The sequence below is a fragment of the Coregonus clupeaformis genome, chromosome 28, assembly GCF_020615455.1.
Source record: "Coregonus clupeaformis isolate EN_2021a chromosome 28, ASM2061545v1, whole genome shotgun sequence".
Taxonomy (NCBI): domain Eukaryota; kingdom Metazoa; phylum Chordata; class Actinopteri; order Salmoniformes; family Salmonidae; genus Coregonus; species Coregonus clupeaformis.
In genome coordinates, this window is record NC_059219.1 from 8983189 (window position 1) to 9004881 (window position 21693).

General features: G+C 45.9%; 1 protein-coding gene across 1 annotated transcript in view; it reads right to left on the minus strand.

Annotated features, from left to right (window-relative positions):
• Nucleotides 1-21693, minus strand: part of LOC121543749 (threonylcarbamoyladenosine tRNA methylthiotransferase) — a 184722-nt gene that overhangs the window by 152546 nt on the left and 10483 nt on the right. Inside the window, exon 2 of the mRNA XM_045208545.1 lies at nt 3750-3812. Coding sequence (XP_045064480.1) covers nt 3750-3812 — 63 coding nt within the window. The remainder of the gene's footprint in view (nt 1-3749; nt 3813-21693) is intronic.

A 21693-nucleotide genomic window follows, 5' to 3' on the forward strand; every position in this document is an offset into this window, starting at 1 on the left:
CAGTCAGTCTCCTCTCACTATCTCCTGTCAGGCTCATCTCTCTATCTCCTGTCACGCTCCTATCACTATCTCCTGTCAGTCTCCTCTCTCTTTCTCCTGTCAGTCTCCTCTCTCTATCTCATGTCAGGCTCATCTCTCCATCTCCTGGCAGTCTCCTCTCAGCCCTCTCTCCATCTCCTGTCAGTCTCCTCTCAGCCCTCCCACTATCTCCTGTCAGTCTCCTCTCAGCCCTCTCTCCATCTCCTGTCATCTCCTCTCAGCCCTCTCTCCATCTCCTGTCAGTCTCCTCTCAGCCCTCTCTCCATCTCCTGTCAGTCTCCTCTCTGCCCTCTCACTATCACCAGTCAGTCTCCCCATCTCTTTCTCCTGTCAGTCTCCTCTCTCTATCTCCTGTCAGTCTCCTCTCTCTATCTCCTGTCAGGCTCCTCTCACTATCTCCTTTCAGTCTCCTCTCGCTATCTCCTGTCATTCTCCTCAAACTCCTGAGCCTCATCTCCACTTAACCTAACCCCATAACTTTAAAATTGTCTTTCAACTAAGAGTGCTGTATAAATTAAATGTATTATTATATTTTATTATAACTTGTGTTCTGAATCTATAAGCTGGGGCCTGTTCAGAAGAGTGCAACATTGAAGAACGTTCAGGTAGAAATGTACTGTGTAGAACAGATATGATCGTTAGCCACATAGAATAGGCAATCATTTCAGCTTTATTCATCACATTTCTATATGAAACTCTTCAGTTTCACCACACTGAACTCATCATATAGGTCTTTAGTGTCACGTCTTTAGTGGACATGAAGTGTTTTTACCACTGATGTTCATTCACACAGAAAATCCTCTTCAGGCTTTTCTGTCAGATAATCACCAGTCCTCTCCAGTCAGCATTACCATGGTAATAATGCTAATCACAATATGAAACAAAGCCAAATGACCTGCTGAAGGTGTCTCCATTAGCTGGCTAATACCACAGAAGGCAGTGAGAGGGAAACCAGCCCACGCATCATTAAAGAGGGATTATTATTCAATGAACGCTTATTCATTACTCTCCATGCCAGATCCAAGATGGCGGACCAGTAACCTCAACGGGTAGGTCTGTAATTGTAGCCCACTATCTCCTGTCAGTCTCCTCTCAGCCCTCTCTCTATCTCCTGTCAGTCTCCTCTCAGCCCTCTCTCCATCTCCTGTCAGTCTCCTCTTAGCCCTCTCTCTATCTCCTGTCAGTCTCCTCTCAGCCCTCTCTCCATCTCCTGTCAGTCTCCCTCTCAGCCCTCTCTCTATCTCCTGTCAGTCTCCTCTCAGCCCTCTCTCCATCTCCTGTCAGTCTCCTCTCAGCCCTCTCTCTATCTCCTGTCAGTCTCCTCTCAGCCCTCTCTCCATCTCCTGTCAGTCTCCTCTCAGCCCTCTCTCTATCTCCTGTCAGTCTCCTCTCAGCCCTCCCACTATCTCCTGTCAGTCTCCTCTCAGCCCTCTCTCCATCTCCTGTCAGGCTCCTCTCAGCCCTCTCTCCATCTCCTGTCAGTCTCCTCTCAGCCCTTTCACTATCACCAGTCAGTCTCCTCTCTCTATCTCCTGTCAGTCTCCTCTCACTATCTCCTGTCAGTCTCCTCTCTCTATCTCCCGTCAGGCTCCTCTCTCTATCTCCTCTATAGAAGGCCATCCTGAAGGTCTTCTGATGTCTTGGGTTTCTCCCCATCAGTTACCTCATACACCAAACTGGTTGACCTCGTGTGGACATTTAAAAAATAGATTTAATTTAAAAAATGCCTTCCCTCGATGGTTCAAGACTCTTCAAGCTCTAAACCATCTCCATAAGCATCTCTGGGGCGTCAGATCCACTTCAAAAGAGACAACCAGCACACAGTGCAACCAGTTATTGATGTCTTAATAGGCTATTCAAATTGCCTTGATGAAACTGCACAGCTGTAATTAGTTCACGAGGAGGTGGAGGGGCAATTAGACAGATTTAATGGGATCTCAAATGACCCCCTATTCCTTATAGTGCACCCCCTTTCTACTTAACCAGGTTCGTCTTGTTGAGATAAAAGTCTAAAGTCTATTTGTCAAGAGAGAACTTGGACAAAAGCTCACAATTGGTACACTGTATAGGATATACGGTGCCATTTGTGAGACGACTCATGACAGCCAGCGGGAATGTAATGACAGCAGTGTTTTTTTTTTACGGCCGGTAGATAACACCGACTGAGAGAGTAAAAGGCTTGGCGAGGCCGGATTTTAATGAAGTCATTGTCATCCGCTCTGGAGGACATTGTTCTGTTTTATGTGACATGAGACAGGTCATCCCATGACGGGAGTACGTTCCCCTCTCAAACTGCTATCAGTAGGGTACGACTGGTGATCCAGTCAACCGCCACCCAAGACTGTACTGAGACCAGTTGAAAGTCATTCACCAAAGACGTCCACACCAAGGATACAAGGACATGATTCTCCTCACACATTCACAGGTCATCTACCGTATGGGACCAGAGTATGTGAGCGGAGCGATCCCAAAGGCTGGAGCGTCGGCCTTCTCCCCCTGCTCCACTATCACTCCAGTAGCGCTCACTTCACCAGCTCAGGGCATATCCGGCCCAGCATGCATTTGTAGTCAACTTGTGCGCTGCTATAGCCCTTTGCTTTAGCTACTGTCATGGAGTTCGCTAAATATTTTCATAAAGAAACTGATAAAACACACAGGTGCTAAATCAAGGTGACTTACAAAGATGAGGACCAAGAGCAAGACAGGGAGTGTGGTGATGTAGTGTCCACAACTAAATAATCACTGTGGAATCTGAAAAGACACGTAACCAGAAAGCATGATGGTGTACTTACTACGTGCACACGCTAACAGAAAGGAACGAGCTGGGTAGATAACTAAGTGTGTCATTGTAGCAAAGTATTTATAAACTAAAAATCAGATCTCTTAAACGTTTGGTTTATTTTTGTTCTATTATTTAGACAATAGGCCATCATTGGTTTTTTGGCCCAATCGGCCGGACATATTCCCACGTTCAAGGAGCTTTCCGTTTTGATTGGGTTATTTTGCCTAAAAGCATTTAGGCCTACCTATAGACAAATTTTAAAAACAACTCTGCATCTCTTTCAGGCTGGCGAGAGAGGCCCAAAGGGTGTTTGGCGTCCCCAGTGGCTCTGCAAGGGGTGGAGAGGATATTCTCCGCCTCTGGCCTGCTCTCCAGGCAACCAATCGCACGAGCCTGAAGCCACAGACTTGCCAAACTCGTGTTTCTAAAAAATGAATTCTAAAACTGAATAAAAAAAAAAAAGGCACTAATAAGTCATTTTTAGTTTAATTTGTATTTAATTCTTAGTAAGTCACAGCCTGTATGCGCGATTTATAGACTATAATGATTTAATACAACAAAATGTTGTTTAAATGCTGAACTCTTTATGTTCCTACCAGCCTATTGTGTCTCACTGGCAAATGCTTCACAATGTATTTCTCTGTAGGCTCCATGAGCGCTGAGCAGGATTTCCACATGCTCCGTACGGGACCAAATGATTCACTCTGTGCACCGTACACTGGAGGAATGGACTCCACAGGAACGGACACCATGTCCCCACAATAGCCATACCAACAACCAAGAACATCCCCCCCTCTCCAGCTTTGAGGATGGTAAAACAAAAAGGCGAGAGTTGGCATGTACAATGAAAATATGAAAAACTCACGCCTGCACAATTACTCAAAAAAAGGTGAATAAAATGAATGGATTCAAATGAATGATGTCTTACCTTGTGGTGGTAGGGGTTATAGGAGTGGAACAGCGCTGACAGCTCTTTTGTTCGTTGTTTTTTCTGTCGACAGAATAAAGATAAATTACATTTATATTAAAAAAAGTACAATGTTATTTTCAGATAGAAAGAGAAGTCACAGCAGTAGGCCTAAATAGATAGAAATATTATTTGTCCACAAGATTAAGAGACAATACCCAGTTTCTCCCCAAAGCACTGCATAATAACTCCATATGTCCATCAATCAAAAAAAGTACAATGTAATTTTCAAAACGACAGACTTCGTAGGTTCGCTGACTTTTGGAATACAGTTGATTAATGCAAACAACTATTCAATGGATAGAAATATGACATTTGGCTATTATTTACCCACAAGATACAAAGAGTTTCCATCTACCCATTTTCATTTTAGCCCCAAAGCCTTGCATAAATCCTCATACATCCTTAATTTGTAATGAAATAATGAAACGCAAACGCGGAGATATGAGTTAATGCAGGATGACACTTAATGCAATCACCACGACGACTTCTAGAGAAGAAAGAGAAGCAGATTCAAGTGGTAAAGGTTTGGTTTGAGGGGACTGATTAGGCTTCTGTTTCTCAACTCAGGGAGACAGCAACAGCATAATGGGACAACTTTACCATCCTCAGGCAACATCATCTACTGCATATAATATATTCATGTGGACCTTTACAATGAGAGATGGAGAGAGAGAGAGAGAGAGAGAGAGATGGAGGAGAGAGAGAGAGAGAGAGAGAGAGAGAGAGAGAGAGAGAGAGAGAGAAAGAGATGGTGAGAGAGATGGCAAGAGAGAGAAAGAAAGGGAGAGAGAAAGGGAGAGAGAGGGAGAGATGGAGAGAGAGGAAGGGAGAGGGAGAGAGAGAGAGACAGAGAGAGAGAGAGAGAGAGAGAGAGAGAGAGAGAGAGACAGAGAGAGAGAGAGAGAGAGAGAGAGAGAGCAGAGAGAGAGAGAGAGGGAGAGAGAGAGAGAGAGAGGGAGAGAGAGAGAGAGAGAGACAGAGAGAGAGAGAGGGAGAGAGAGAGACCAAGAAAACAAGGACAACATTTTAATACACAGAAAAATCCTCAAACTTCAACTTGTAAAACTAGAAGAAATCCAATAAGGCTACATCATCTCCACTAGGTCTCATATAGATAGATGGTTCTCACTCACCTGGCATATAGAGGTCACAGCTCAGCCAACCTGGCATATAGAGGTCACAGCTCACCCAACCTGGCATATATAGAGGTCACAGCTCACCCAACCTGACATATATAGAGGTCACAGCCCACCCAACCTGGCATATAGAGGTCACAGCTCACCCAACCTGGCATATAGAGGTCACAGCTCACCCAACCTGACATATAGAGGTCACAGCTCACCCAACCTGGCATATAGAGGTCACAGCTCACCCAACCTGGCATATAGAGGTCACAGCTCACCCAACCTGGCATATAGAGGTCACAGCTCACCCAACCTGGCATATAGAGGTCACAGCTCACCCAACCTGGCATATAGAGGTCACAGCTCACCCAACCTGGCATATAGAGGTCACAGCTCACCCAACCTGGCATATAGAGGTCACAGCTCACCCAACCTGGCATATAGAGGTCACAGCTCACCCAACCTGGCATATAGAGGTCACAGCTCACCCAACCTGACATATAGAGGTCACAGCTCATCCAACCTGACATATATAGAGGTCACAGCTCACCCAACCTGGCATATAGAGGTCACAGCTCACCCAACCTGGCATATAGAGGTCACAGCTCACCCAACCTGACATATAGAGGTCACAGCTCATCCAACCTGACATATATAGAGGTCACAGCTCACCCAACCTGGCATATAGAGGTCACAGCTCATCCAACCTGACATATATAGAGGTCACAGCTCACCCAACCTGGCATATAGAGGTCACAGCTCACCCAACCTGACATATATAGAGGTCACAGCTCACCCAACCTGACATATATAGAGGTCACAGCTCACCCAACCTGGCATATAGAGGTCACAGCTCACCCAACCTGACATATATAGAGTGTCACAGCTCACCCAACCTGACATATATAGAGGTCACAGCTCACCCAACCTGGCATATAGAGGTCACAGCTCATCCAACCTGACATATATAGAGGTCACAGCTCACCCAACCTGGCATATAGAGGTCACAGCTCACCCAACCTGGCATATAGAGGTCACAGCTCACCCAACCTGACATATAGAGGTCACAGCTCATCCAACCTGACATATATAGAGGTCACAGCTCACCCAACCTGGCATATAGAGGTCACAGCTCATCCAACCTGACATATATAGAGGTCACAGCTCACCCAACCTGGCATATAGAGGTCACAGCTCACCCAACCTGACATATATAGAGGTCACAGCTCACCCAACCTGGCATATAGAGGTCACAGCTCACCCAACCTGACATATATAGAGGTCACAGCTCACCCAACCTGACATATATAGAGGTCACAGCTCACCCAACCTGGCATATAGAGGTCACAGCTCACCCAACCTGGCATATAGAGATCACAGCTCACCCAACCTGACATATAGAGGTCACAGCTCACCCAACCTGGCATATATAGAGGTCACAGCTCACCCAACCTGACATATATAGAGGTCACAGCTCACCCAACCTGGCATATAGAGGTCACAGCTCACCCAACCTGACATATATAGAGGTCACAGCTCACCCAACCTGGCATATAGAGGTCACAGCTCACCCAACCTGGCATATATAGAGGTCACAGCTCACCCAACCTGACATATATAGAGGTCACAGCCCACCCAACCTGGCATATAGAGGTCACAGCTCACCCAACCTGACATACAGTGGGGAGAACAAGTATTTGATACACTGCCGATTTTGCAGGTTTTCCTACTTACAAAGCATGTAGAGGTCTGTAATTTTTATCATAGGTACACTTCAACTGTGAGAGACGGAATCTAAAACAAAAATCAAGAAAATCACATTGTATGATTTTTAAGTAATTCATTTGCATTTTGTTGCATGACATAAGTATTTGATACATCAGAAAAGCAGAACTTAATATTTGGTACAGAAACCTTTGTTTGCAATTACAAAGATCATATGTTTCCTGTAGGTCTTGACCAGGTTTGCACACACTGCAGCAGGGATTTTGGCCCACTCCTCCATACAGACCTTCTCCAGATCCTTCAGGTTTCGGGGCTGTCGCTGGGCAATATGGACTTTCAGCTCCCTCCAAAGATTTTCTATTGGGTTCAGGTCTGGAGACTGGCTAGGCCACTCCAGGACCTTGAGATGCTTCTTACGGAGCCACTCCTTAGTTGCCCTGGCTGTGTGTTTCAGGTCGTTGTCATGCTGGAAGACCCAGCCACGACCCATCTTCAATGCTCTTACTGAGGGAAGGAGGTTGTTGGCCAAGATCTCGCGATACATGGCCCCATCCATCCTCCCCTCAATACGGTGCAGTCGTCCTGTCCCCTTTGCAGAAAAGCATCACCAAAGAATGATGTTTCCACCTCCATGCTTCACGGTTGGGATGGTGCTCTTGGGGTTGTACTCATCCTTCTTCTTCCTCCAAACACGGCGAGTGGAGTTTAGACCAAAAAGCTCTATTTTTGTCTCATCAGACCACATGACCTTCTCCCATTCCTCCTCTGGATCATCCAGATGGTCATTGGCAAACTTCAGACGGGCCTGGACATGCGCTGGCTTGAGCAGGGGGACCTTGTGTGCACTGCATGATTTTAATCCATGACGGCGTAGTGTGTTACTAATGGTTTTCTTTGAGACTGTGGTCCCAGCTCTCTTCAGGTCCCGGCCAAACTGAGCAATCGGGGGAGAAGGGCCTTGGTCAGGGAGGTGACCAAGAACCTGATGGTCACTCTAACAGAGCTCCAGAGTTCCTCTGTGGAGATGGGAAAATCTTACAGAAGGACAACCATCTCTGCAGCACTCCACCAATCAGGCCTTTATGGTAGAGTGGCCAGACGGAAGCCACTCCTCAGTAAAAGGCACATGACAGCCTGCTTGGAGTTTGCCAAAAGGCACCTAAAGGACTCTCAGATCATGAGAAACAAGATCCTCTGGTCTGATGAAACCAAGATTGAACTCTTTGGAGTGGCTTCGGGACAAGTCTCTGAATGTCCTTGAGTGGCCCAACCAGAACCCGGACTTGAACCCGATCGAACATCTCTGGAGAGACCTGAAAATAGTTGTGCAGCGACGCTCCCCATCCAACCTGACAGAGCTTGAGAGGATCTGCAGAGAAGAATGGGAGAAACTCCCCAAATACAGGTGTGCCAAGCTTGTAGCGTCATACCCAAGAATAATCTGTAATCGCTGCCAAAGGTGCTTCAACAAAGTACTGAGTAAAGGGTCTGAATACTTATGTAAACGTGATATTTCAGCTTTTTATTTTGTAATAAATTGACAAAAATCTCTAAAAAAACATTTTTGCTTTGTCATTATGGGGTATTGTGTTTAGATTGATGAGGGAAAAAAAAAACAATTTAAGGCTGTAACGTAACAAAATGTGGGAAAAAGTGAAGGGGTCTGAATACTTTCTGAATGCACTGTATAGAGTTCACAGCCAAAAGCATTGAATTCTGCAGGGGACATGGAGGATTGGCGCTGAGGTGAGCTGGGGTTGGTAGGTAACGTAAAGTATTTATGCACAGGCCATGCTAATGGTTCACACTGAGCATGAGCTCGCCTTGTGTGTTCATCTTGTGAACTCTCCTCATAGACCCTCCTCTCCTCTCCTCATAGACCCTCCTCTCATCTCCTCTCCTCTCCTCATAGACCCTCCTCTCCTCTCCTCTCATCATAGACCCTCCTCTCCTCTCCTCTCCTCATAGACCCTCCTCTCCTCTCATCATAGACCCTCCTCTCCTCTCCTCTCCTCATAGACCCTCCTCTCCTCTCCTCATAGACCCTCCTCTCCTCTCATCATAGACCCTCCTCTCCTCTCATCATAGACCCTCCTCTCCCCTCCCCATCTCTCCCTCTCCCCTCCCCATCTCTCCCTCTACCCTCTCCCTCTCCTCTCCACCAGACCATCTTTTCCTCTTCTCTCCTTCCCCTCACATTTCTACCCCTCCATATCCTCTCCTCTCTCCCCATCAGTTTTCTGTGCTGCTAGAGGAGAGTAGAGAGGAGAAAGGAGAGAGTAGAGGAGAGGAGAGGAGAGGAGAGGAGAGGAGAGGAGAGGAGAGGAGAGAGGAGAGGAGAGGAGGAGAGAGAGAGAGGAGAGGAGAGGAGAGGAGAGGAGAGGAGAGGAGAGGAGAGGAGAGGAGAGGAGAGGAGAGGAGAGGAGAGGAGAGGAGAGGAGAGGAGAGGAGAGGAGAGGAGAGGAGAGGAGCACCCGAGGTTACTATTCCTCAACACCACCAATGAGATCCCTGCAGTATTCACTCAATAATTCACTCACACACACACACACACACACACACACACACACACAGAGAGAGAATTATGTAGCTCCTATTCCAATCATGCAGTATGCCTTCTGGCCCTTCTGATTTGGTAGAGAAGGAGAGAGGTTGGAGGAAGGTTGCTGGGCTCGGGCAGAGGAAGATAACCAGCTGCCAAGCCTTAAGAGAATATGTTTACTTTCCACCCTCAAATCACATATCTTCATTCCGGGTAGAATAGGAGCAGGAATTTGATCAAACACCATGAACCCAAAGCTGACCTTGAGAGACAGGGTGCATCCCAAATGGCATCCCAGTCCCTACATAGTGCACTACTTTTGACCAGAGCCCTATGGCCCCTGGTCAAAAGCAATGCACTATATAGGGAACAGGGTGCCATTTTGGACACAAGCTCACTATGTCAGCCTATTAGGAGCTGAGGCCTGGGCTGAGATTGCTGCTGCTCCCGCTACAGCCTAAAGCAGTCAGTCCCTCTCCTCTCCCGGCCCTTCTGGAGTCAGGTGCAGCAGAAAATAATCTTGATAAGCCAAATAATAAACCACTTTTTTCCTTTATTTGAAACTGGGGGGACATGGAGGGACGTAGGGGAGGACATGGAGGGACACTGGAGGTGCAACAGGGTTGGGATTGGCCACTAATAAGCCCTGGACCCTAGGCAGTGAGGTGTTCATCAGAAAAAAAAACGTGGATGTGAATCTCTCAGCTCAAATGCCTTTAGTAGTTCTGACTGAACATACAAACGGACAAACAGCTGTTCATTGGGAGACATGCTGTCTGTCCCATCAAACAGACATGGAGAGGAACATGCATGTCCATCCATCCATCTGCTTTGACCAGTCACATCTCAGACTTTAAATGACTTTTACACACATTTCTCCTGCCTTGATACCAGGGGCAGCAACGTATCAATAAACTTTACATCCAGATCAATCAATAAAACATATTGACATGAAAAAAAGCCTTAGTGTAATGAGTCACCAGAACATGTCAATAAACGTCATTACCACCTTCAATTAGGTCATTGATGTCTTATTGAGGCGTATTGAGAATACAATTGAACTGAGTAGCGCTGGGCATTCATGTCCTAATAATATGCAAATTGAAATCAATGCAGCGAAAAACAAGTTGATGTCCCAATTGGCCTGCCTGTGCCTCCCTGCTCAGATTAGTGAGGAGAAATGGCATCAATGTAACGTAAGGTTCGTTTAGAGACGTGTTGTGTTGTGTGTTAACGTGTTGTGTGTTAACGTGTTGTGTGTTAGGTTGTGTGTTAACGTGTTGTGTTGTGTGTTAACGTGTTGTGTTGTGTGTTAACATGTTGTGTGTTAACGTGCTGTGTTGTGTGTTAACGTGTTGTGTTGTGTGTTAACGTGTTGTGTGTTAACGTGTTGTGTGTTAAGTTGTGTGTTAACGTGTTGTGTGTTAACGTGTTAGGTTGTGTGTTAACGTGTTGTGTTGTGTGTTAACATGTTGTGTGTTGTGTTGTGTGTTAACGTGTTGTGTGTTAGGTTGTGCGTTAACGTGTTGTGTTGTGTGTTAACGTGTTGTGTGTGTGTTAGGTTGTGTGTTAACGTGTTGTGTGTTAGGTTGTGTGTTAGGTTGTGTGTTAATGTGTTGTGTGTTAGGTTGTGTGTTAACGTGTTGTGTGTTAGGTTGTGTGTTAACGTGTTGTGTGTTAGGTTGTGTGTTAACGTGTTGTGTTGTGTGTTAACATGTTGTGTTGTGTGTTAACGTGTTGTGTTGTGTGTTAACGTGTTGTGTTTTAACGTGTTGTGTTGTATGTTAACGTGTTAGGTTGTGTGTTAACGTGTTGTGTTATGTGTTAACATGTTGTGTGTTAGGTTGTGTGTTAACGTGTTGTGTTGTGTGTTAACATGTTGTGTGTCCCAAATGGCACCCTATTCCCTATGTAGTGCACTATTGTTGACCAGAGCCCTACAGGACTAGCCTCTCTCTGTCTCTTAAGCCTGCCCCATTACTCAGTCTAGACCAGGGAAAGGGAAGGAGGGAGCAGACCAGGGAAAGGGAGGGAGGGAGCAGACCAGGGAAAGGGAGGGAGGGATCAGACCAGGGAAAGGGAGGGAGGGAGCAGACCAGGGAAAGGGTAGGGAGGGAGCAGACCAGGGAAAGGGAGGGAGGGAGCAGACCAGGGAAAGGGTAGGGAGGGAGCAGACCAGGGAAAGGGAGGGAGGGAGCAGACCAGGGAAAGGGTAGGGAGGGAGCAGACCAGGGAAAGGGAGGGAGGGAGCAGACCAGGGAAAGGGTAGGGAGGGAGCAGACCAGGGAAAGGGAGGGAGGGAGCAGACCAGGGAAAGGGAAGGAGGGAGCAGACCAGGGAAAGGGGAGGGAGGGAGCAGACCAGGGAAAGGGAGGGAGGGAGCAGACCAGGGAAAGGGAAGGAGGGAGCAGACCAGGGAAAGGGAGGGAGGGAGCAGACCAGGGAAAGGGAGGGAGGGAGCAGACCAGGGAAAGGGAAGGAGGGAGCAGACCAGGGAAAGGGAAGGAGGGAGCAGACCAGGGAAAGGGAGGGAGGGAGCAGACCAGGGAAAGGGTAGGGAGGGAGCAGACCAGGGAAAGGGAGGGAGGGAGCAGACCAGGGAAAGGGAGGTGTGTGTTGCAGGGTACAAGCTGAGGAGCTATACGCCACTACAATCTGAAATTTACATTTTAGTCATTTAGCAGACGCTCTTATCCAGAGTGACTTACAGTAGTGAGTGCATACATTTTTGTACTGATCCCCCCGTGGGAATTGAACTCACAACCCTGGCGTTGCAAGCGCCATGCTCTACCAACTGAGCCACACGGGACAATTTCCTCTGACAGCCTGACAGCCCTGTAGTCTCACTCAGCCCTGTAGTCTGACAGCCTGACTCAGCCCTGTAGTTGACAGCCTGACTCAGCCCTGTAGCCTGACAGCCTGACTCTGCCCTGTAGCCTGACAGCCTGACTCAGCCCTGTAGCCTGACAGCCTGACTCTGGCCTGACAGCCTGACTCAGCCCTGTAGCCTGACAGCCTGACTCAGCCCTGTAGCCTGACAGCCTGACTCAGCCCTGTAGCCTGACTCAGCCCTGTAGCCTGACAGCCTGACTCAGCCCTGTAGCCTGACAGCCTGACTCAGCCATGTAGCCTGACAGCATGACTCAGCCCTGTAGCCTGACTCAGCCCTGTAGCCTGACTCAGCCCTGTAGCCTGACAGCCTGAATCAGCCCTGTAGCCTGACTCAGCCCTGTAGCCTGACAGCCTGACTCAGCCCTGTAGCCTGACAGCCTGACTCAGCCCTGTAGCCTGACAGCCTGACTCAGCCCTGTAGCCTGATGGCCTGACTCAGCCCTGTAGCCTGACAGCCTGACTCAGCCCTGTAGCCTGACAGCCTGAATCAGCCCTGTAGCCTGACTCAGCCCTGTAGCCTGACTCAGCCCTGTAGCCTGACAGCCTGAATCAGCCCTGTAGCCTGACAGCCTGACTCAGCCCTGTAGCCTGACAGCCTGACTCAGCCATGTAGCCTGACAGCCTGACTCAGCCCTGTAGCCTGACTCAGCCCTGTAGCCTGACTCAGCCCTGTAGCCTGACTCAGCCCGGGACTCAGCCCTGTAGTCTGACAGCCTGACTCAGCCCTGTAGCCTGACAGCCTGAATCAGCCCTGTAGCCTGACTCAGCCCTGTAGCCTGACTCAGCCCTGTAGCCTGACAGCCTGACTCAGCCCTGTAGCCTGACAGCCTGACTCAGCCCTGTAGCTTGACGGCCTGACTCAGCCCTGTAGCCTGACAGCCTGAATCAGCCCTGTAGCCTGACTCAGCCCTGTAGCCTGACTCAGCCCTGTAGCCTGACAGCCTGACTCAGCCCTGTAGCCTGACAGCCTGAATCAGCCCTGTAGCTCTGGTCACCTTGGACGTGTAAGATAGAAGTTGAAGGGGAATGTGTGTATTGAAAGGCTTGCATGAAACATTTCACACAGCTTTACGAGGTGAAGGTAAGTGCTTTTGAGGTACATACTCTGAAATGTGGGCTGTGGCATTTCCTGAGGTAACAATGAGGTAGGAATGTGGAAGAATCTCCAATCAGTCTTGAGACGGTATGAACAGGGGAATGCTGTAGTTTAAGACTTGGCCTTGTCCTTAGAAACATCCACATTCTGTCCTACGACTGCCGTCAGCGACAGCTTGCTCTTTGCGTTCATGGGGGAAAGTAAAGTTAGATTATTTTCTATTCTGTGTACGCTGAATGATTTGCTGATAAGTTACCTGGCTTGTGTTCATGGGGGAAATTAAGTTATATTATATTGTGTTTATTATGTTCTATGTGGGTCACATGTTCATAAGTAACTCCACCACGAGGACATTCAACAATATCTGTTAACAATATCTGTGGATAAATAGCCAGCACTTAACCACTTCACTAAGTCTACAGGAACAACATGAATAGGGCTTAATTATGCCCATGGTTAAATCAGTTTAAGTTGATTTACCAATACATCGTTTTAAACCCATCGTACATTCAGTTTTCATTGACTGTTTACTAAAAGGTGCATCTGCCGATTCTGCACTGTGACATCATCATATTGGAGTGTTCTGTTGCTTCTTCTGCCTGTTATATGTGCTTCAGTTACTGTCCAGGCTCTCCAATACTGTGAGACAAGGCCTGCATCCCAAAAGGGACCCAATTACCTATATAATGCACTACCTTTGACCATAAGTAGTGCATTACATAGGGAATAGGATACAATTTGGGACTTAGCCAAGGCCTATCTTTATATAAGATGAGGGGGGGGGGGATCAGTGCAGAGAAGCTATGGTACATAGAGAGCTGGGAGTAACTAATATGTCTGTGTCCCAAACGGCATCATATTCCCTATATAGGGCTCTGGTCAACAGTAGTGCACTATAAAGGGAATAGGGTACCATTTGAGACCCGGCCTAAGACAAAGCAACAACACCAGCCAATGGAGTACACCACCATTATCGCACCACACAGGAGAGGAATATATGTTTGTGGGCCTTGAACTGGCCAAAGAAACTCAAAGGATGGTGAAACAACAGACCTGGATGGTACTGTAGACTGGCTCTCCCTTCTTTGGTCTGTTCGGTTTATTCAACAAGCAACAGGATAAAAAAACAACAACTACATGTTCTGACATTTCATTTACCTCTGTAGCTCAGTTGGTAGAGCATGGCGCTTGCAACGACAGGATTGTGGGTTCGATTCCCAGGACCACCTGTACGTAAAATGTATGCAAGCATGACTAAGTCACTTTTGATAAAAGCGTCTGCTAAATGGCTAATATTAAAGGGGCAATTCACCACTCACTTTTTAACCTCGCTGGTGCTGGAGATAATGCATAAGAGGTTCAACCATTTTGAAGTGCCTCTTTAGAACCTACAGGTCAGCCGGTGTAAAGGTGTCCTTTCTATTCCAAGACCAACATTCCCATTCCATCCCATTAGGACCTACAGGTCAGCCGGTGTAAAGGTGTCCTTTCCATTCCAAGCCCAACATTCCCATTCCATCCCATTAGAACCTACAGGTCAGCCGGTGTAAAGGTGTCCTTTCCATTCCAAGCCCAACATTCCCATTCCATCCCATTAGAACCTACAGGTCAGCCGGTGTAAATGTGTACTTTCCATTCCAAGACCAACATTCCCATTCCATCTCATTAGAACCTACAGGTCAGCCGGTGTAAAGGTGTCCTTTCCATTCCAAGACCGACATTCCCATTCCATCGCTTTAGAACCTACAGGTCAGCCGGTGTAAAGGTGTCCTTTCCATTCCAAGCCCAACATTCCCATTCCATTCCATTATAACCTACAGGTCAGCCGGTGTAAAGGTGTCCTTTCCATTCCAAGCCCAACATTCCCATTCCATCCCATTAGAACCTACAGGTCAGCCGGTGTAAAGGTGTCCTTTCCATTCCAAGACCGACATTCCCATTCCATCGCTTTAGAACCTACAGGTCAGCCGGTGTAAAGGTGTCCTTTCCATTCCAAGCCCAACATTCCCATTCCATCCCATTAGAACCTACAGGTCAGCCGGTGTAAAGGTGTCCTTTCCATTCCAAGCACAACATTCCCATTCCATCCCATTAGAACCTACAGGTCAGCCGGTGTAAAGGTGTCCTTTCCATTCCAAGCCCAACATTCCCATTCCATCCCATTAGAACCTACAGGTCAGCCGGTGTAAAGGTGTCCTTTCCATTCCAAGCCCAACATTCCCATTCCATCCCATTATAACCTACAGGTCAGCCGGTGTAAAGGTGTCATTTCCATTCCAAGCCCAACATTCCCATTCCATCCCATTAGAACATACAGGTCAGCCGGTGTAAAGGTGTCCTTTCCATTCCAAGCCCAACATTCCCATTCCATCCCATTATAACCTACAGATCAGCCGGTGTAAAGGTGTCCTTTCCATTCCAAGCCCAACATTCCCATTCCATCCCATTATAACCTACAGGTCAGCCGGTGTAAAGGTGTCCTTTCCATTCCAAGCCCAACATTCCCATTCCATCCCATTATAACCTACAGGTCAGCCGGTGTAAAGGTGTCCTTTCCATTCCAAGCCCAACATTCCCATTCCATCCCATTAGAACCTACAGGTCAGCCGGTGTAAAGGTGTCCTTTCCATTCCAAGCCCAACATTCCCATTCCATCCCATTATAACCTACAGGTCAGCCGGTGTAAAGGTGTCCTTTCCATTCCAAGCCCAACATTCCCATTCCATCCCATTATAACCTACAGGTCAGCCGGTGTAAAGGTGTCCTTTCCATTCCAAGCCCAACATTCCCATTCCATCCCATTATAACCTACAGGTCAGCCGGTGTAAAGGTGTCCTTTCCATTCCAAGCCCAACATTCCCATTCCATCCCATTATAACCTACAGGTCAGCCGGTGTAAAGGTGTCCCATTCCATCCCATTAACGTGTGTTTTAGGAAACTAAAGAATGCCACCCTATTCCCTAAATAGAGCATTACTTTTGACAAGAACCCTATGGGCCCTTGTCAAAAGTAGCGCACCTCATAGGGAATAGGGTACCATTTGGGACACACCCTTAGTCCCGGGGTAAAACACTTTCCCCTACCTCACCCAGCGAGATAGACGGAAGGGTTAGGGTATGTCTCTAAGTGTTGGTGAGGACAACTTTATGCCCCTGCAAGAGACCAAGATAGAATACAGCGAAGACAACAAGCCTTAGAGACAAACAGACGTTCAGACCACTGATTCAGGGACCTCTGGTAAAGGCTGAAGGTATTAGAAAGAAAAAAATAATAACAGTGGTTTTCAAACCTCTCCTCTGGGATCCCCAGCTGTTTTAACATGTTGTTGTAGCCCTGAACTAGCTCACCTGATTCACCAATCAAGGTGTTGATGAATGGTTGACAAGTTGAAACAGGTGTGCTGGCTGTGGAATAGATCAACTGCATGGAACTGCTGGGGGTCCCCGAGGAGAGGTTTGAAAACCACTGGTCTATAAACTAATAAGATAAACTAATAATGTTTGATGAACTTTGATCTACAAAAATAACACCAGTAGTTCTCAGTGGTAAGGAAGACATTGCAAGCTGATTCTCATATTTTGCAAACTTTGTATTGCCAGTACAGTTCAATACAAGGGTATTATTGATCATGGGAATGAAAAAGGCATTACTGTTGTTGTTGTTATGCCTTGTAGGAAACTAATGACAGATGTAAACTCTCCTTCCCCTTACCTCTATTCATACATGCTACCGGAGATAGCCCTACCTCTCTCTCTAACTATCCCTTACCTCTATTCATACATGCAACCGGATAGCCCTACCTCTCTCTCTAACTATCTCTGTCCTCCCTCCCATGCTGCTGAAGAGGTGTGTCTGGACAGAGAGAAAGAGAGAGAGAAAGAGAGAGAAAGAGAAAGAGAGAGAGAGAAAGAAAAAGAGAGAAAGAGAGAGAGAGAGAGAGAGAGAGAGAGAGAGAGAGAGAGAGAGAGAAGAGAGAGAGGAGAGAGAGAGAGAGAGAGAGAGAGAGAGAGAGAGAAGAGAGAGAGAGAGAGAGAGAGAGAGAGAGAGAGAGAGAGAGAGAGAGAGAGAGAGAGAGAGAGAGAAAGAGAGAGAGAGAGAGAGAAGAGAGAGAGAGAGAGAGAGAGAGAGAGAGAGAGAGAGAAAAAAAGAGAGAGAGAGAAAGAGAGTGAGAAATAGAGAGAGAGAGAAAGAGAGTGAGAAAGAAAGAGTGCACACTCCTCTTTGTAGCAGTCCCGTCTGGGGTCTCCTATGGCTGACTGGTACATCTGGTGCCGTAGTCTCTAGTCTCTCTCTCCTCCCCACAGCAGTATCAGTCAGCTCAGCCAGGCAGGCCTTCAAAGCCAGGCAGCAGTGTCTAATCTACCGCAGGGCTACACATTAATAACATCCTCCAGATGGCCAGAGAAAACAGTCGTACCGAGCCCTGCCCCATCCCTACCCAACCCCACCTCTACCCAGCCCAGACTGGCTCTGCCTGGTTCCGCCCTAGGGACAACAGGAGGCTTACATTGGTGAATGGATTGAGGGGAAGGGAAGAGGGAGGGGGGAGGGAAGAGGGAGGGAGAGAGGGAAGAAGAGGGAGGGAGGGGGTGAGGAGAGAGGGAAGAAGAGGGAGGAGGGGGGAGGGAAGAGGGATGGAGGGAGGGAGGGAAGAAGAGGGAGGTAGGGAGGGGAAGAGGGAGGAAGGGAGGGAAGAAGAGGGAGGGAGGGAAGAAGAGGGAGGGAGGGAGGGAGGGAGGAGGGAAGAAGAAGGAGGGAGGGAGGGCAGAGGAGGGAGGGGAGGGAGGGAGGGAGGGAGGGAGGGGAGGAGGGAGGGAGGGAGGGAGGGAGGGAGGGAGGGAAGAGGAGGGAGGGGAGGAGGGAGGGAGGGAAGAGGAGGGAGGGAAGAAGAGGGAGGGAAGAAGAGGGAGGGAGGGAAGAGGAGGGAGGGGAGGAGGGAGGGAGGGAGGGGAGGGAGGGAAGAAGAGGGAGGGAAGAAGAGGGAGGGAGGGAGGGCTGCTTCGGTTTCTCAGCATGTTTATCATAGCTCTTCAAACTCCTGTCCAGCCGGGCACTGCTGGGCGCTGAGGCCCCATGCCTTCACACAGTGATGAATGGTTAGGAGCATCTAATGGATGGCTTCCACCTTCCTCCACCGCTGCCTCTTCAGGAAGAGCGGAGGAGGACTTGCAGGCAGGCCAGGCATGCGGGAGGGGCAAGGAGGGAGGAAGGTCATTTTAATTACCCCGATGTGACTAAGGTTTAGTGTAGTGTAGTGTCGGGGGCGGTCATGTTGTTTCAACCATGGGAAATTAACCAAGGTTTAGGTTGTTAAACGACAGGTTGAGACTCACCCACCAGTAAAGGTGTTAAGTTACAGTATAGTATAGGAAGGTTGTTACAGTATAGGAAGGTTGTTACAGTATAGGAAGGTTGTTACAGTATAGTATAGGAAGGTTGTTACCGTATAGTATAGGAAGGTTGTTACAGTATAGTATAGGAAGGTTGTTACAGTATAGTATAGGAAGGTTGTTACAGTAGAGTATAGGAAGGTTGTTATAGTATAATATAGGAAGGTTGTTACAGTATAGTATAGGAAGGTTGTTACAGTATAGTATAGGAAGGTTGTTACAGTATAGTATAGGAAGGTTGTTACAGTAGAGTATATGAAGGTTGTTACAGTATAGAAAGGTTGTTACAGTATAGTATAGGAAGGTTGTTACAGTATAATATAGGAAGGTTGTTACAGTATAGTATAGGAAGGTTGTTACAGTATAGTATAGGAAGGTTGTTACAGTATAGGAAGGTTGTTACAGTATAGTATAGGAAGGTTGTTACAGTATAGGAAGGTTGTTACAGTATAGGAAGGTTGATACAGTATAGTATAGGAAGGTTGTTACAGTATAGTATAGGAAGGTTGTTACAGTATAATATAGGAAGGTTGTTACAGTATAGTATAGGAAGGTTGTTACAGTATAGTATAGGAAGGTTGTTACAGTATAGGAAGGTTGTTACAGTATAGGAAGGTTTATACAGTATAGTATAGGAAGGTTGTTACAGTATAGTATAGGAAGGTTGTTACAGTATAGTATAGGAAGGTTGTTACAGTATAGTATAGGAAGGTTGTTACAGTATAGGAAGGTTGTTAAAGTATAGGAAGGTTGATATAGTATAGGAAGGTTGTTACAGTATAGTATAGGAAGGTTGTTACAGTATAGTATAGGAAGGTTGTTACAGTAGAGTATAGGAAGGTTGTTACAGTAGAGTATAGGAAGGTTGTTACAGTATAGTATAGGAAGGTTGTTACAGTAGAGTATAGGAAGGTTGTCACAGTATAGGAAGGTTGTTACAGTATAGTATAGGAAGGTTGTTACAGTATAATATAGGAAGGCTGTTACAGTATAGGAAGGTTGTTACAGTAGAGTATATGAAGGTTGTTACAGTATAGTATAGGAATGTTGTTACAGTATAGGAAGGTTGTTACAGTATTGTATAGGAAGGTTGTTACAGTATAGGAAGGTTGTTACAGTATAGGAAGGTTGTTACAGTATAGGAAGGTTGATACAGTATAGTATAGGAAGGTTGTTACAGTATAGGAAGGTTGTTACAGTATAGTATAGGAAGGTTGTTACAGTATAGTATAGGAAGGTTGTTACAGTATAGGAAGGTTGTTACAGTATAGTATAGGAAGGTTGTTACAGTATAGGAAGGATGTTACAGTATAGTATAGGAATGTTGTTACAGTATAGGAAGGTTGTTACAGTATTGTATAGGAAGGTTGTTACAGTATAGGAAGGTTGTTACAGTATAGTATAGGAAGGTTGTTACAGTATAGGAAGGTTGTTACAGTATAGTATAGGAAGGTTGTTACAGTATAGGAAGGTTGTTACAGTATAGGAAGGTTGATACAGTATAGTATAGGAAGGTTGTTACAGTATAGTATAGGAAGGTTGTTACAGTATAATATAGGAAGGTTGTTACAGTATAGTATAGGAAGGTTGTTACAGTATAGTATAGGAAGGTTGTTACAGTATAGGAAGGTTGTTACAGTATAGGAAGGTTGATACAGTATAGTATAGGAAGGTTGTTACAGTATAGTATAGGAAGGTTGTTACAGTATAGTATAGGAAGGTTGTTACAGTATAGTATAGGAAGGTTGTTACAGTATAGGAAGGTTGTTACAGTATAGGAAGGTTGATATAGTATAGGAAGGTTGTTACAGTATAGTATAGGAAGGTTGTTACAGTATAGTATAGGAAGGTTGTTACAGTATAGTATAGGAAGGTTGTTACAGTAGAGTATAGGAAGGTTGTTACCGTATAGTATAGGAAGGTTGTTACAGTATAGTATAGGAAGGTTGTTACAGTATAGTATAGGAAGGTTGTTACAGTATGGTATAGGAAGGTTGATACAGTATAGGAAGGTTGTTACAGTAGAGTATAGGAAGGTTGTTACAGTATAGTATAGGAAGGTTGTTACAGTATAGGAAGGTTGTTACAGTATAGTATAGGAAGGTTGTTACAGTATAGTATAGGAAGGTTGATACAGTATAGTATAGGAAGGTTGTTACAGTATAGTATAGGAAGGTTGTTACAGTATAATATAGGAAGGTTGTTACAGTATAGTATAGGAAGGTTGTTACATTATAGGAAGGTTGTTACAGTATAGTATAGGAAGGTTGTTACAGTATAATATAGGAAGGTTGTTACAGTATAGTATAGGAAGGTTGTTACAGTATAGGAAGGTTGTTACAGTATAGTATAGGAAGGTTGTTACAGTATAGTATAGGAAGGTTGATACAGTATAGTATAGGAAGGTTGTTACAGTATAGTATAGGAAGGTTGTTACAGTATAATATAGGAAGGTTGTTACAGTATAGTATAGGAAGGTTGTTACAGTATAGTATAGGAAGGTTGTTACAGTATAGTATAGGAAGGTTGTTACAGTATAGTATAGGAAGGCTGTTACAGTATAGTATAGGAAGGTTGTTACATTATAGGAAGGTTGTTACAGTATAGTATAGGAAGGTTGTTACAGTATAATATAGGAAGGTTGTTACAGTATAGTATAGGAAGGTTGTTACAGTATAGTATAGGACGGTTGTTACAGTATAGTATAGGAAGGTTGTTACAGTATAATATAGGAAGGTTGTTACAGTATAGTATAGGAAGGTTGTTACAGTATAGTATAGGAAGGTTGTTACAGTATAGTATAGGAAGGTTGTTACAGTATAATATAGGAAGGTTGTTACAGTATAGTATAGGAAGGTTGTTACAGTATAGTATAGGAAGGTTGTTACAGTAGAGTATAGGAAGGTTGTTACAGTATAGTATAGGAAGGTTGTTACAGTATAATATAGGAAGGCTGTTACAGTATAGGAAGGTTGTTACAGTAGAGTATATGAAGGTTGTTACAGTATAGTATTGGAAGGTTGTTACAGTATAGGAAGGTTGTTACAGTATGGTATAGGAAGGTTGTTACAGTATAGTATAGGAAGGTTGTTACAGTATAGGAAGGTTGTTACAGTATAGGAAGGTTGATAT